The 16474-nt window shown below is 42.9% G+C and overlaps 1 protein-coding gene across 1 annotated transcript in view; it reads right to left on the minus strand.

Moving 5' to 3' along the window:
• The window catches only part of LOC125451826 (angiopoietin-1-like), a 198179-nt gene that overhangs the window by 46064 nt on the left and 135641 nt on the right, over positions 1 to 16474 (minus strand). The window contains exon 4 of the mRNA XM_048529454.2: positions 11489 to 11727. Coding sequence (XP_048385411.1) covers positions 11489 to 11727 — 239 coding nt within the window. The remainder of the gene's footprint in view (positions 1 to 11488; positions 11728 to 16474) is intronic.

Raw genomic sequence — 16474 nt, forward strand, 5'->3', positions numbered from 1 at the left:
CTTTAGTTTTTCAAGTTCACCTTTGTCCTTCCCATGACTGAGTTCTTGCCCTTAGCACTCCAAATTTGTGTTTTCTCTATTTGTTTTACGTTCTTTCCCCATTCGGTCATATCTGACTCATAAACACTGTCACTTTCTCATCATAATTTTGCCTTCAAATTTATTTCTTAATGTTTATGCCTTCTACTCCTGTAATTACCTCAATTCTTCTTTCCTGCATCTCCCATTGGTTTTGCTTATTATCACATCTGCCCCTTTACTGAAGAATTGCTAAATTCTCTTCCTCACATTAATGCAAATGGAGCCTTTGTATTTTGTTAGTTTCAGTAACATGTGATTTTTAGATACACACGGGAACATGATGATTGACTTTGGAGCTTCTTTAACCAAGGACATTGCTATGTCAAGTCCTTTAGGAATGTGGCTTTCTCTAATCACACTTCATCAACCCAATATGATCTATTTTGTGAGCTGTCCATATTTGAGTCAACACCATGTACTGAATTTCCTGTTGTTATTACAATGCTGGCAATTCTACTCCCATGTTGAGTGATGTTATTTAATGTGAATTTTTTTTTCAGAAAATGTTTCTTCCAAATTTAGCCTTCCCAAAGGATTACAGCTCTCAATGATCAGCCTGTCAGTCAAAACATGCACAAATGATTCCAGTTGCTGTACTTAAGATATGAATAATATTATTATGGAACGACTAAGCAAGTTTAAGGGGGTAGGAAAACAGAATTGGTGTACAAGGATCTAAGCAAAAGACAATTTTGTGTTTGTGTGCATCTTTCACAGGCTCAAAATGTCCCAAAGTGCTTCACAGCCTATGAAGTAGTTTTGAAGTGTAGTAACTGTGGTAATGCAGAAAACGTGGTAACCAATTTGAACACAGCAAGCTCCTACAAACAACAATATGATCATCACCAGATCTGCTCCACTTTAGCAATTTTGGTGTAATTATACAACAGGGAGCAATCTCTGGGAGGAACATCCCAGAATAAATACAGAAAAGAATCCCTTTTGCATTGTCCGCTTCAAATATCTAAGGAATGAAGAGATGTCAAAACTTAGTGCAAATTTGTTTCAAAGAAGTTCCAGCCTGCAAATAAAATCCAAGTGCCAAACAAGTAGACCAGGTTCTCCTACTTATTACTGGAGAAAGCAAACTTTATAAACATTAAGAGATAACAAGGTGTAGAGGTGGATGAACACAGCAGGCCAAGCAGCATCAGAGGAAAAGGAAGGCTGATGTTTCAGGTCTAGACCCTTCTTCAGAAAATTTCTGCAGAGGGGTCTAGGCCCAAAACATCATCCTTCCTGCTCCTCTGATGCTGTTTGGCCTGCTGTGTTCATCCAGCTCTATACCTTGTCATCTCAGATTCTCCAGCATCTGCAGTTCCTACTATCTCTTATAAACGTTAATTCTGCCATAATTATGTTTAATTACATGCAAGGGCTGGGTACTAACTGTGGATTTATTTTAATTGATAAATACATGCAAGTTGAAACAGTGATTTTTGGATTTGGAAATATATGCTTGGAAAATATTTTCAACTCATTCAGTCCCCGCCATTGTCTCATTCCAGGAAAAAGCAGCATAAATTGAGCAGGGGGCTGACACAGGAGATGGGATGCTCAACATTCATCTGTTTAACCCTCACAAGGAGAGAATAATGGTTCCAATAGGATTGCACCGTGGCCACTCATATAGTGACGCTAAGACCCCCATGTCCCAGCAACATAGTAAAGTTCATTGACAAGCGCTTTGCTGCTCTCCCATTACCAACACAGCAAATATATCCATAAAATCGTAGAATCCTGACAGTGTGGAAACAGGCCCTTTGGCCCAAAGAGTTCACACCGACCCTTCAAAGAACATCCCACCCAGATCCACCCCTCTATCCTATCCCTGTAACCCTGCATTTTCCATGGTTAATCCACCTAGCCAGCACATCCTGGACAATATTGGGTAATTTAGCATTGCCAATCCACATAACCTTCAAATCTTTGGACCGTGAGAGGAAACCAGGGCAACTGGAGGAAACACAAGTAGGCACAAGGAGAATGTGCAAACTCCACACGGACGGTCACTCAGCGGTGGTATCAAACTCAGGTCCCTGGTGTTGTGAAGCAGCAATGCTAACCACTGAGCCACGATGCCATCTTGACTAGCCCAAGCTTCTCTCCCTGTAGCACAATTCATTCCCTCTCATCTCTGTCAGCGTGAGCAGCATCTGTATAGCCTCCACCCTGAAGAAACCAGTCCTCTGGACTTCATCTCCTCTTCCACCTTAGAGCAAGAAGAAACAGGTCGCAGGGGATGTACTAGCCAGGTTGTCTCATTGACTTTCCGCCAGCTTAGATATTGACACCTCAGTGGGTATGATATCTAGATTAGAGACAGGAACAGAGTCTGGTGAGCACGCTACTGCCACACCTGCACTGCTGGCCAAAGAAGAAATGCTGCAGATTGGGAGCACATGGAGGACTGTCAGAGGCTGCCAAGGCACCTGCTCAGCCCCAGCCAGGACAGGGCATCATGGTCAGCAATTCATGGCTTCACTGAAGTGCACAAACACAGGAGCAACTGGCATGTTTGTCCAAGGCACGGTAAACTGGGCTGGAGGTTGGAGGAGTCCACCAGCACTATCTGTACTGACATGGCTCCAGCACTTGTGGTCTGGCTGCCTCCATGAACAGAGTGGTGGCTGCCATGGAGAACCATGTCCGGCCAAATGCTCCTCGGTTACACAGGCCTATACCTCACAGCTTTGGCTACCGGGGATCAACACCAATGGCAAAGAGACAAGGGGCCTTACAGTAGGTGCCCCTTTCTTACAAAGAGATAGGGTGGTGCCAATAAGCACCCAGCTAGAGGGGTAACCACATATAGACCCCCCCTCAGAAATTCCCCTCAGGACACTCCAGAGGTTCCTAGCTCCTCCACCTCCAGCCTACCAACAGGCTCCACTATAAGGTATCAGTATCTTAGCTGATGGAGGGTCCAGGAGGCAGCCTTGCCAGTGCGTCCCCTAAGAGACTTGTTTCTTGCTTCTTTGAGGTGGAGGAAGAGATGTGGTCTAGACGGACTGGTCCCTTCAGGCTGGAGGCGATACAAATGCTGCTCATGCCTACAGAAGACAAGGAAAGGAATGAGTCATGCTACAGGTGTAGAAGCATGGGCATGTTAAGAATATACAGCAACCACCCCTGAGCTGGACTGGGACCACACCTGGGGAGGGAAAGGAATAAAAGCTTACAAAGGCACAAAGGTGACACAAGTGAAACTTCTCTGTAAATAGAATGTGACATTTGTAAATATATGTTCACTTTATGTCACCAGATGTGAGACTGGCTGTCATTTTAGCTGCAGCTAGAAGACTGAAGTTAGAGAGGGTAGCCTACTGTAGCACCATATAATCCTGTCTGAAGGACAGCTACTCTTTCTCTTGTTGAACCTGTTGTCATCTCATGCTCATCACAGTACAAGCAATTATTGAGGAGCACATGCATCTGGAAATGAACGACAGCGACCACTGCATCATAAAGTTTTGTTATTACTGAATGAGGAAGCATCAGATGTTGTGAAGGCTTCCACCAGCTTGTAACATTTACTTTTATTAAACAACAGGAAAAATGAACAAAAAACAAATGGGTAAGGTCCATGTGAAATTGAGATTACGGAGGGGATGCTGGCCTGCCCAGCATCAGCATATTTACAGCTAATGAAACATTATCATGAAGTAGTTGCCAATGAAGTCCTTGTATTGATTGCTGTACCCAATGCTGCTGGGTTGTAGGATAGTCAAGGTGATGTTCATTCTGATCAGGAACCTTATTTCCTACTCGGAATGATCTTACCAGCCTCACAGATCTTCATCCCCAACACATTCCTCATTGCTGCTCAGTTGTCCACTGCACTGCACACAAGGACCATACAACCCATTTTGACTATACTGTACAGCATGAAACCTCAAACTTCAGCAAGCGTGGGAACTTCACGCTGCGGAGACATTGTATGGTCCTTATGGGCCCCAGTGGAAGAAGCTGTTGCACTGTACATATGCTGGGCCTTATGACAAAGCATTTTGACTGTTAGCTCTGTACAGGCTTTAACATCCCGCATCTGGAATGTTTCAGCAGATGGCACAGTTTTGTCATAGTGTCCCTTCTTCCACTGGGGCCATGACAGCTGTGCACAGTGTCCCAGGACATTCTCATTCAGCAGTGTCACTGCCAGTATCTCATCTGGAGGACATTCCACTGAAGAAGAACGTGCGTAATTCTACTTTCTGTATCATGAGGGCACCTACTGCTAGAAACTCTGCTCCACATCTCCAGGACCTTGATGTTTGTCCTTTATTTCCAGATGCATGTGCTCCTCAATAATTGGTTGTACTGTGATGAGCATGAGATGACAACAGGTTCGCGGCTTGAACTATTGGTGACAGTTCCAATAAGCCTATGATGAGAATATCAGAAACAAAGCAGCTCCTCAGTCACGTGATCAGGCAGCAGGCACAAATAACCTGTAGCCATCATCCTCCATATATTGGAGCAGAGGTGGCAATAGGATGCCTCTATATAGACATTTTACACAGTGGATCTGATTCAGATCTGGATTTCACCAGCTGTGTGCTACACTACTGTAGGGATGGGCAGCTGAGACCTTCCCCTTCCATCCCAACATCCACATTTCCCGAAAAAGGCAGCGTTGTGTCTATGATAATGTGCAGGCATTTTACAGTCCAAGGCATGAGGAAAGCAGCTCTAAGACCTCGTGCAACCTATGAGACCTGGGAATGTGTTTGTGATGTGTGGAAAACTGATGAAGCTTTCCTCTCACCAGACATTACTTCTGCTTCATTGTCATTAGTAGGATTAATTTGTAATGACCAATGAAACGGTCACAACTGTTTGTGGCTAGAATTTTTTGCTGGTCACTGTTCACAGTTCACATGCAGAATTTCAGCTGTCATTAACCTGTAGTGTATAAGTCTCAGATTAACGTAACTGTCTACTGAAGGCCTTCCCACTGCTAACAATAGAGCTTCCTCACTCAAATAGAAAAGCAAGAATTGCTCCACCCACCCTGGGTTAGGTGGCAGCCATTCTTCTCTTTGGTTGCACATTTGCAATCCAGATGAGGATGGAAGAAGACAAAATCAGTGCTTCACAGAGTGAGTCACAAACTCAGCTTGATAATCAAGGTGAGCCCCCAAATCTTCACATTCCTTTCTGTCTTGCACTTCCTGTCAATCCCATCGAATTCCCACCATCTCACCTAACTCTTTTTATTTAACTCTTTGAACCCCACTTTACTCCTGAGATCCTGGGGCAACAGCTTGATTATGCTAAACATCATTATGCACTGCTCTCCTGCATTAAAGCCAGATGATGGTGACTCTCAATGGTACACCCCTCCTCAACACTATTCCATACCCTCCCATGTTCTATCTTCTCCTATCCATAAATGTTGAAGTGCCCTCTCTTTTTCAATTATTGTCTTCTCCATGTCCCAGCATGCTGCTTCTCATCCCCACAATTGACTTCTTGACATAGCAAGGTGTGGGGCTGGAGGAACACAGCAGGCCAGGCAACATCAGAGGAGCAGGAAATCTGACATTTCGGGTCTGGACCCTTCTTCAGGAATGCCATTTCTAAAGAAGGGTTCAGGCCCGAAACGTCACCTTTCCTGCTCTTTTGATGCTGCCTGGCCTGCTGTGTTCCTCCAGCTCCACACCTTGTTATCTCAGACTCCAGCATCGGCAGTTCCTCCTATCTCTGACTTCTTGGCACCCCCACCACAGCAGTGAGCCCTAATAAACCCCTCTGACTTTCAGTTAACCATAGGGACATGGACCAACCTCCTCACCAACGTGGAATGATGGCCCAACTAATGAGTGGCCAGGCCCCTAACTGATCTCTGTGCTGCTCTGCACATGGCTTACCACTCAACCACAGACTAGTTACACTGTACCTGCTGGACTAATCTCAGCCCACTCTCCAGCTTGAAATGCGACAGAATTTCTGACCCCGACTGCCTTGATTAACCAAGTAACCACATTCGAGCTTTTAGGCAGATACTGGATGATGCCCTTGACTGACTGCAGCAGTATCCCTTAACTTGATGGAGGACCACTCCCTTTAGTCTTTGGGATATAGCATTTTAGCTGAAGCTTATGCAAAACATTTGTTCCATAAGCTGCTGGTAGATGATATAGCTGTGAGATTCAGTACTGCAATATTTCTTCCCTTTTGACAATCATTTCGCAAACATGTTAAGCTGCTTGACTTTTTTCTGCTTTGGTCAAAGGCCAGGCAACACAGAACTTCTGTCACAGAACCAGAGTAGTAAGGGCGTGGAATTCCCTGCCTGCAACAGTAGTAGACTCGCCAACTTTAAGGGCATTTAAAGGTCATGGGATAAACATATGGATGATAATGGAATAGTGTAGGTTAGATGGGCTTCAGATTGGTTTCACAGGTCCACGCAACATGGAGGGCCGAAGGGCCTGTACTGCGCTGTAATGTTCTATGTCAGCCTGTAAGTTCTGAATGAAATGGCGATGCAGAAAAGGCAAGGCAAGGCAAGGTAGAGGTGCTGTGTGCATCCAAGTGGACACACAATGAGTAAGTACTAAGAGCAAACCAAGAGCCCTGAGATGGGCGAGGATTGCCTCAATGACGCAGTAGTCACCAAGAACCCAAACTCGCCTCCAGTACCACCGCGACAAGTTGGTACTGCTGAGCCTACCTGAGTCCATGCTGCTGGGCCCATTCACTGCTACCAACGCTGTAACTGCAATTGAAGTCTTCACCAAGAGGTAAGTATATCAAAATGAAACCGAAACAAAAATGAGAGAAGAGAGAAAAGAAAGAAAAGAAATGAAAAAAGAAAAATAGATGGAGCAGATGGCCCCCCAGGTTCAGAAGCCCTACTCCACAACAATTGTACCAGAAGTCTTCCATGATGGTAAACTTCTATGAAGTGTTGGGGAATGCTAGCCAGGGTGTAGAGGACTCCGATGAGCTACAGCCACCAAGTAAGCATTCTGGCTTTCATGTCAGAAATTGGTACAATTGAGTTTTTTTACATTGCTTGGGAAAATAGCAACACACATACAAATAAGGTGAGATTAAACAATAATGAGATGTAAATGCTTGCAAATAGGCTGCTCACCACTTACTAGTGCGTTTCTAATCTAGTTGTTGAAATCTTATAACGAAAACTGTACTCTTCTTCCTCAGCAGGGAGGATCAAACATTTCTATCCTCACCATAATTTCCCCACTTTCTCTCCAATGCTCACACTGTTCAGAGGCTGGGAAAATTCCATGATTTACCTTCCAACTATCTATTTTTCTGCAGTATTTTTTATTCTTTCACAGGCTGCACAGATCAGTGACAAGGCCAAAATTTGTTGCCCATCCCTCATTGCTGTCAAGCACAGTGGCTGTATGCCATTTCAGAGGGCAACTGAGACTCAACTACATTTGCTGTGTGTCTAGAGTCACATGTAGGCCAGCCTAGGAAGACTTCCTTCCCTCAAGGACGCTGGCAAACTAATGATCAATGATAGTCACATAATTTATTAATTGATCTTAACTTTATTTAAGTCAGTTTTCATGGCGGAATTTGAACCCAAAGCCTGAGAGCTCTTACTCAGTGTCACTTGCTCAGTGACATTACCATTACGGTCTCATTTCTCCATGCACACATAATGAGCTATCATGGATAATCAGAATCTTCATCAACTCAATTGATTGTCTTCGGAAGTAAGGAAGTTTTTATCTTAAAATTTGCCACAATTCACATCATTTTGTTGCATCTTTATGACTTAAAATTACATAGGTTGTAGGATGCACCCTAATATTGGGTTTAATTAAGAAGGTAAGCGCAGGTAGACTGTCGGATTGCTGTGATTCCCTTCAAATATCCTTCCGAGCATGGGAAAGGTGGCAAAGCTTACAGATAAACTCTTCCCTAGTCCAGGATTGGCTTCTGCAAATGCACAGAGACAAAGGCAAGACCTTTGAAAGCATTCCCGAGAGACTCCAGGTGTATGACTCGGGATCAACGCATCACCCGATGACCTTTGAGTGGAACCAGAGCAGGTGCAAGGTGACATGCAGGAGAACATTGAGTTTCATCTGTCATCAAACTCTGGCCATCACAAATCTGCAATGAGATAGTCAGAGATCAGGAGCGGCTCATGTTACCCTCCCAGCTCTGTGTCCTAAGACTGCCACCCAGGCAACAATGCAAACTGTGTTTTATAGCTGTCACTTTGATCATCGGATCGTATCAGCTGCACTGAAGCCATAGTTAGGAGTCTACTTGGAATGTGCGGAAGACACTCTAGTCTTAAAGCTACAGTTGAATACAGTTCACCAATTCAATGGAGACAATATGGGGGACAGATAAATGTCACTCACTGGGTGCTCATCCTGGACCAAAATGTTCAGTCATCTTTCAAGTTATCTCATTCTGGGAAAATAAACAAATGAGGGAAAACACAAAAAACAGGAAATTCAGGAAACAAAGTTTCTGATACAAACCCTTCATCAGAACTGAAACTGAGCAGAAAATAAAAAGACCAAATTACCACAGAGCATATTAAACATAGATCAAGCACTGAGATCAGAGAAATTACCTTTGTGATTGTCAGACTGCAGGTTACAAACTACTCACTACAACAGCAGGAAACTGATAGACACAAGAGAAGATTTTACAAGTGAGATCACAAGTAGTGTTTAAAGGGTTTGTAATTGAAAACCATACAATGCTCGAGAGATAGCCACACCAGAGTCTCCAAGAGATAAAACTTAACCTCCAGGGCACTGCTACATGTAAACATGGGAGGAGAGTCACATGTTTGAAAGGTTAATGTTTATTTTCAATTTTCCTTGGATACTTTCATTTATTTGCCCTAAATATTAAGTCAAATGCTAGCCAGTTAAAGCTTGACACTAGACACCAATACATTTCTGGATTATAGGAAAGTCACAGGAAATACCAAAGGGAAAACAACATTCTCTATGAAAGGAGATTGCTGATTGGTTTGCAAATGTTCTCTGATTATTGGAGAATGAACCAATTAATGTTAATTGATAGTTAATGGCAAGGATTTGGTTAAATTTTAAACAAGGCAGGTTGACTCTGACAGGTCAAGGCATTGGTCTGAGTGATGGGCCAGAAAATGGCTTTAAACTATTTTGTTGCATTGAAATGGGTGCAGTGTATATGTTCTTTCTGTCTTCAAAGAACAAGGCAATATGTATTAAGACATGTAGCTTCAAATGCACACAAGTGCTGCAAGCCCAACTGACAATCTTATATTGGTTGCCAGAATAATTCTTCTCACACTGAAGACTCTGTAGCAAATATTATTCAACACTTAACAAATGATACTAAGTAGTGTGCTTTACACAGGGTGATTGTATACAGTCAGTGTCCTGCTTGTTGTGAACAGTTGAAGAGATATGCTGTTCGATTGGATCCTCCAGACTTTGGGATGTATGACTTACATAGCTGATATCGGATCAACACTGAAATCCATATACCATGACTCAATGGTGTGACAAGGAGAACAACAGTTTGGCTTCACAGCAGAATTCTGTTGGTATCAAACACCATTAATGCTGCTATGGCATTGACTTGGGGGTGGGTTGGACCCTGAGCCAACTGCATGAGCAGTAGTGCTTCACCATCAGAAGATCAGTGTTGAGCAATGGTAAGTGCTGTGGGAGCCCTGCACACGTGGATGGTCGGTACTCAGGGAATACTGTATCATCAGAATCAGAACTGAGGGAGTGTCACATTGTCAAATGGTCAGTATTGCAGGAGCATCATACTGTCAGAGGGTCAGTCCTAAGGGAGTGCTATACTGGAAGAAGGTCAGTGCAGAGGTTCAGTACTGAGGGAGTATCACACTGTCACACGGTCAGCACTGAGGGACTGTCACACGGTCAGCACTGAGGGAGTGTTACATTGTCAGAGGGTCAGCACTGAGAGGGTGCTGCACTGTGAGAGGGTGCTGCACTGTCAGAGGGTCAGTACTGAGGGAATGCTGTATTGTCAGAGGGTCAATGGTGAGAGAGCATCACGCTGTCAGAGGGTGGGTATTGAGGAAGCATTGAACGCTCAAGAGACTCTACTGAAGGAGTGCTACATTGTAAGAGGCTCAGTACTGAGGGAGCATTAAACTGTCAGATGATCAGCACTAAGGGAACACTATACTTTCAGAGGGTCTAGGCTGATGAAGTGTCACGTGATTGGAGTTGCTGCCTTTCCGATAAAGGACAACGTGTGCCCTTTCAGCTGGATGTGAAAGATCCCACAGTCAATGCTTTGAAAAAGGGCGGCAGAATTAGCTGCCATACCCTATCAATACTTATCTCTTAAATCAACATCATTAAAAACAGGTTGCCTGGCATTTAGAACATTACTATCAGTGGAATCTTGCTGTGCACTATCTGATCGATTGTCACGTTTGCTACATTACAAAATTGGTTATGCTTTGAGAAGTACTTCCTTGACTGTGTTGGCTGCCATAGAAGTGTAAATTTGACGCACATTAGTACAGTAATACCTCAAACGTTCTCAAAGAATGGTTCTGTTCCATATATGTTTAATAGTCAGAGTGCAACCGATAGCAGCACAATTCTCCACCTCAAGGGGGGGCACCAGACAGGAAGCCAGGGAGATAGCAAACCAGGCAGCTTACTCCCTGTAGGAACTGGCAATGAAGATTAATTAAATAGACCAAGCAAAACGGAGCTGACTGTCTTGGTCTCTCGCATCGAACTGTTGTGAGTTGGGCAGGATCATAGGGGAAGAGCAGAAATGTTATTTGAATAAAAATACAAAAGGAGGCATCAATCTAGGATTACATAGAGTATACAATTCAGAAGTCCATGATATTGTTTATGTTTCACTCGAGCCTCCTGTAAAACTCCCTCATCTATAACTTGCTGATCCTCTCTTCCCCTTTCCCTCCTATGCTTGTCTAGCCTCCCTTTCCACGCTTCGACCAGTCGCTGCAGTAGTGAGTTCGACTTTCTTACCAATCTTTCGTAAACATGTCTTTTTTGTCCTGAGTTCAATTTCTTAGTGGCTATCTTAAACTGAGAGCCTTGCATTTAAATCCTCCCACAAGTTGATCCACACTCTGCGTCTGTTCCATCAAAGCCTTTCATAATTTTATACATGCCTTCTCTTTTCGGAAGAATAAAGCCCTCGCCTGCCCATCCCCTCCTGCCAGGTATAATCCTCACAGTTCTGGTATCAGCCTTGTTATTATCCGATTCCCATTTTGAAAATGGAATAAGTCCTACCACAGACATACACCGAGGGATGTTACACTCGGACCCAATGGCTGGATGCCACTCTCCAACCGTCATTGAGGGCTCGGCTCTCAGCTTGAATCTTTCTTTTGAGGAACCATGTGCTTCATAAGTGACTATTTAGAGTCATCGCTCACCTCCTCCTCCTCCCTGCGAGACCAATTTCTGGAGATTCTGCACCGTGTCAGCCAACTCTCGTTGTTGTCTTTGCAAGCTGGTGTTGTTGGCAGTAACTCGGTTCAGTCTTGCCTCCAGCTCATCGATGACCCGGTTCTGACGGAGGACTAGGTCCTGGAGGCTGCTCCTCTCCTGCCTTAACGTCTCAATCTCCTCTTTATGCCGGCCTTCCATGTCTAGAAGTTTCTGTTCCAGAAAGCTGAGAAAGTGGGGATTGGAAGGATTGAAAGAAAGCAAGATTTGCATTTGTGTAGCACCTTTCATCACTTCCACAGGAGTTCCAAAGCCCTTTACAGCCAACTAAGTACTTTTTCAAATGCAATCACTGCTGTAATGTAGGAAACACAACAGCAGCCAAACTTGTGCACAGCAAGATCCCACAAACAGCAATGTGACTCGTAATCAGCTAATCTTGTTTTAGTGATGTTGGTTGAGGGATAAATATCGGCTGGGACACCAGGGAGAACCCCCTATTCTTCTTCAAGATATATGTTATGAGATCTTTTACTTCAGAAAGAACATAGAACCTCTGTTTAACTCCTCATTTAATATGGAGCAAATATGCAGTTCAGTATGGAGTAGATGTGAGACATTTGAGTTCACAATAAGGTACAGGTGACAGACAAGCTGACAAGTTTACTGAACACAAAACATTAGTAGTTTATACATTTTTAAAGCCTACTATTTGCTGGCAATGTAACAAAGATGAGTTAACTCAGTGTCCTGTGCAAATACGCTGTCTTTATGTGTAATATATTGTGGTATAATTTACATTATTAAAGCAGCATGTAAACATTCTGTTGACATAGTTCTTTATGAATTTCGATACACATTTGTATTTTACTAGACTGAGGTCTACAGAGGAGTCCTGAGAATATGTAATCTGACTCAGGATGAATAACAAATCACATTGTCTCACCACCTCAAGGTTTAAATTAGCACTTTCATTGCACAACAGATGTGGAGACAGGCAACAGATCAAATCAGCTTTATCTGAGTGTAGAATTAGTACAGGACAATTACAAAGAGAAGGGAAAATGCTGCTTGTTTCTCAGCTGAATGGATTCCCAGTCTTAAAACAATGGCAATGAAAACAAGAAAGCTAGAAATGAGACATAACACGGTGTGAAGCTGGAGGAACACTGCAGGCCAGGCAGGATCAGAGGAGCAGGAAACTCGACATTTCGGGTTGGGATCCTTCTTCAGAAATGGCGGGAGGGGGTAAGGGAGCTCAGAAATATATACAGTGGAGGGTGGGGTTGGGGAAGGTAGGTGAGATGGTGATAGTTGAGAGCTGGTAGGGAGTGGTGGGGATTGGTCAGTGAGGTGGGAGGAGCAGATAGATGGGAGAGAAGATGGACAGGCTGTGTCAGGTCAAGGAGGCGGGGATGAGAGTAAGGATTGGGCATGGGATGAGGCCAGGGTGGGGAGGTTTTGAAACTGGTGAAATCCACGTTCAGGCCATTGGGCTGTAGGTTCCCAGGGTGAAATATTAGGTAACGCTCCTCCAGTTTGTGGGTGGTGTCGTTGTGAGACTGGAGGAGGCCCAGAAACAAAAGATTTGCTCTGATGATTGCTAGACAGTCTGTAATATCAAGTGGCTGCAATGAGTGACCAGCACTAACAGTTGATAGCAACTCTATACTGAAAGGTCTGCATTGATGTACATGGGGAGTCTACACTGAGGGTCCATACTGATAGTTGATGTGGAGTCTGGACTGAGGGACTGTGCTGATACTTGATACTTGTACTGAGAGATCTAAACTGACATAAACAGGGAGCATGTAATGAGGGACCTGTACTGATAGTTGATTGCAGACCTGTAATAGGAGATCAGCATGGACATGTGATACGGATCCCACAATAAGGGATCTGCACTGAGATTCTGTTTTGAGAGATCTCTACCGATAGTTGGTTGGGAACGTGCAATGTAACCTGAAGTGCAAGAATTCCATCATAGCTCAAAGAAACTGAGCAGTTTAAAGAAACCTAAATGAAATCGAAGAAAACTGCCATATTTTAATGCATATTTCTTTAATCTTTTCTATGCTGTGCTAGTAAACAGATTTAGGAAACATTACAATTGTCAGCTCTTGAGCGGGAGAAGGAATTTTATTAAAGGCCTATAATTTTTAGATATGTAAACATTCAAAAAGCAATGTGTTTACTGTCGATGTAAACAAATATGTGCTTAACATGGAAACATGCAGCACAATAAAACACTGCATTTTTTATATGTTATATCAGCACAAAATTGTTGGCAATCAACTTCCCTGGTTCAGACATCTCTCCAAAAAAACAAAATCATTAGATACTTTTTGCCCAATGTACCTTGACTCCAACCATCACTATTAAAGCAGTTTGTTTGCATGTTCATTAATATTGCTTTTTGTGGGCACTTGCGGTGAACAAATTTGCTGCTGCGTTTTCTGCATTGCAATAGTAAGTACACCCCAAAAAGGTATTTCATTGGTGGTATGGAGCATTGGGATGTCCTGAGGTGGCAAATGTACTTGAAAAATGGAAGTCTTTCTTCAAATGCAAGGAAATATATTAAATGCTCGGTCATTGCATTCTTTTTGCTTTAGTCATGTATCATTGGGAATAATGAAAACTTGGGCTGAGAAAGGAAAGTTCCAGAGCTACATCAAATACCACAGTAACAATGATTCTTAAAATTGATATCAATCCAGAATTTAGAAATGACATTGGTAAATAAAGCTCTCATCTGTCAAAATAATGCCCAAACTTGCTTAAGTGATCTTGGATACAAACCAACTTTGATGAAGAAGTATCATGTTTCCCGCTTTGGGAAAACTAAGGAGTAATCTTTCAAATCCTGGGATTTTCATAAGGTAATTTTTCATTAGGTGTTTCTTCATTATTGAGCTCTAGAATCTGATGTAACTCTGCTCTGCTCCCTCCAGCCAGTCACCAATTCAGGAACAATAAAGTGGTCAGATTCACACCTCAAACAAGGAAACCTCAGACTAGAAATCTGATCTGCTTCTTCTTTGCTTCCCCCCAACTGCACTGTAATTTTGAAGTGCAGTTCCTTTGCAAGTACAGTGAGTTTACGATCTTCCATCCTGGGCATTTAAAACAGAAGTAACTAGAGGATGCTGACAGAGTGAGCAGAAATATTTCAGCATGTCTGCCAAGCATTCCTGTATTGTTACCCCTGTGAAGTGCTCATTAACTCAAAGCACAGATTGATTAATGGCATCAAGTGCTGTGTGAGTTGTATAAATAGGTTCTAGAAATAAAAACTGCCTCAGGTCCCAGCTGAGGTTTTCTTGTCAAACTGTTCAAATTTATTTTCTTTTTTGCTTCTAAGTGGGAAAATTGGTGCTTTATCGGAAGAAAATGAGCTGCCCAGCACAGGAACAGGCCATTTGGCCCAATCGGTTCGTGTTGACGCTTATGTTCCTCCTCCCTCACTTACCCAGTTAGTATGTTTCTTTTTCCCCCTCACCGTATAGTGAGGTTCTCTTTATAGAAACTAACAAAGTTGTAGAACAAGTCAGGGCTGTTCATTAGGGCTATTCTACATGTGACAGACTTGTCATTTTGAAGTGAGTATCTCCAGGATGAAATAACTTCACCGTATCTGTTTAATATTCAGAGTGCGTGGATTCAGACTGAACCACAGTGATCTCTCAGTCCAAAGCTACTTCACTCATCCCTTTTTCGCCTAAATGACTGATTGAAAATCCTCTTAACCTCCCTCGTGGAGTTAGTCAAACGACCCAACAATCTGGAATCAAGGCCTAGTGCAGATTAGAGGCTAGGTGCCAGCATGAACTGGTTTGGAAGGACTGTTGTTCTGAACTTATTTCTTTATTTTTCTCATTTTTTTTAGAAATTGTACTGAAGAATCTGTACTTAAGTATTTGTATTAAGTTGTAGCCATAGGTGGTGGCTTGTAAACGTCTCTGTACTTATTTGAGTACTAGTGACAAGAAAGCTAATTACATTCAATTCAATGCAACATCATTCATTTTAACAAACGCCATCTCGAGAACTATCTTGCATTGCTTGCCAACTAGAGGGCAACCATTTAAGATGATTGACAAAAGAATTAGGGGCTGAGATGATGGGAAATAAAATTATGCAATGATCCATAATGTGCAGGGACTCAGATACAATAATAACTTGAAAGGTAAAACGTACAAGCCTTTGGGAAAACAGCTGGAAACTGGGACTGATTGGATAGCTCTATCAAAGAGCTGACACTGACATAACCAGCTGAATATCCTCTTTCTGTGTAATATGGTTCTATGATTTGATGACGGAGCTAAACATCGGGTCAATTTTAACTCAGGGTTGTGTCAGGTGTATGTGGGGAAGCAAAGTATTGACTGAGTTACACCCCACTTTGCTTACTGCTGGAGAGAATGCTGACATAGCTTGTTCATACCCAATAGCATTACAAGTTTCATTTAACCCTCTGGACATGCCCAAACATGAGGAACATTCACAGCATCATTCAACATGTCAACCACCTCATCCCTGTACAAAAGGAACTAATCTCTCATACCATGTATTTTCTTGATTGACTTACTGTCCACTGACTGCATTCCCTCTGCTGGCTCACTGGAGTAAGAGTTGTGGGTTCGCATCCCACTCAACCCCAACTTCCAGGCTGACACTCGAGTGACAAAACAGAGGGGCTGCTGCACTGTCAGAGGTGCTGTCTCTCTGATGATTTGTTAAAATGAGATCCTGTCTGCTCTCTGAGGCAGTAAAATATTCCATGGCACTAATGAAAGAAGAGCTGGGGAGTTCTCCCTGGGTCAACAAATAGTGTTTAAATACATACCTTTAAAGAAATTATCTGGACACAACACATGGTTGTTTGTCAAAACTTGTTGTGTGAAAATTAGCTGCTGTATTTCCTACTTCGCAAAAATGCCAACATTTCAGAAGTATATAGTTGGTTGCCA

This window comes from Stegostoma tigrinum, chromosome 5 (assembly GCF_030684315.1).
Source record: "Stegostoma tigrinum isolate sSteTig4 chromosome 5, sSteTig4.hap1, whole genome shotgun sequence".
Taxonomy (NCBI): Eukaryota; Metazoa; Chordata; class Chondrichthyes; order Orectolobiformes; family Stegostomatidae; genus Stegostoma; species Stegostoma tigrinum.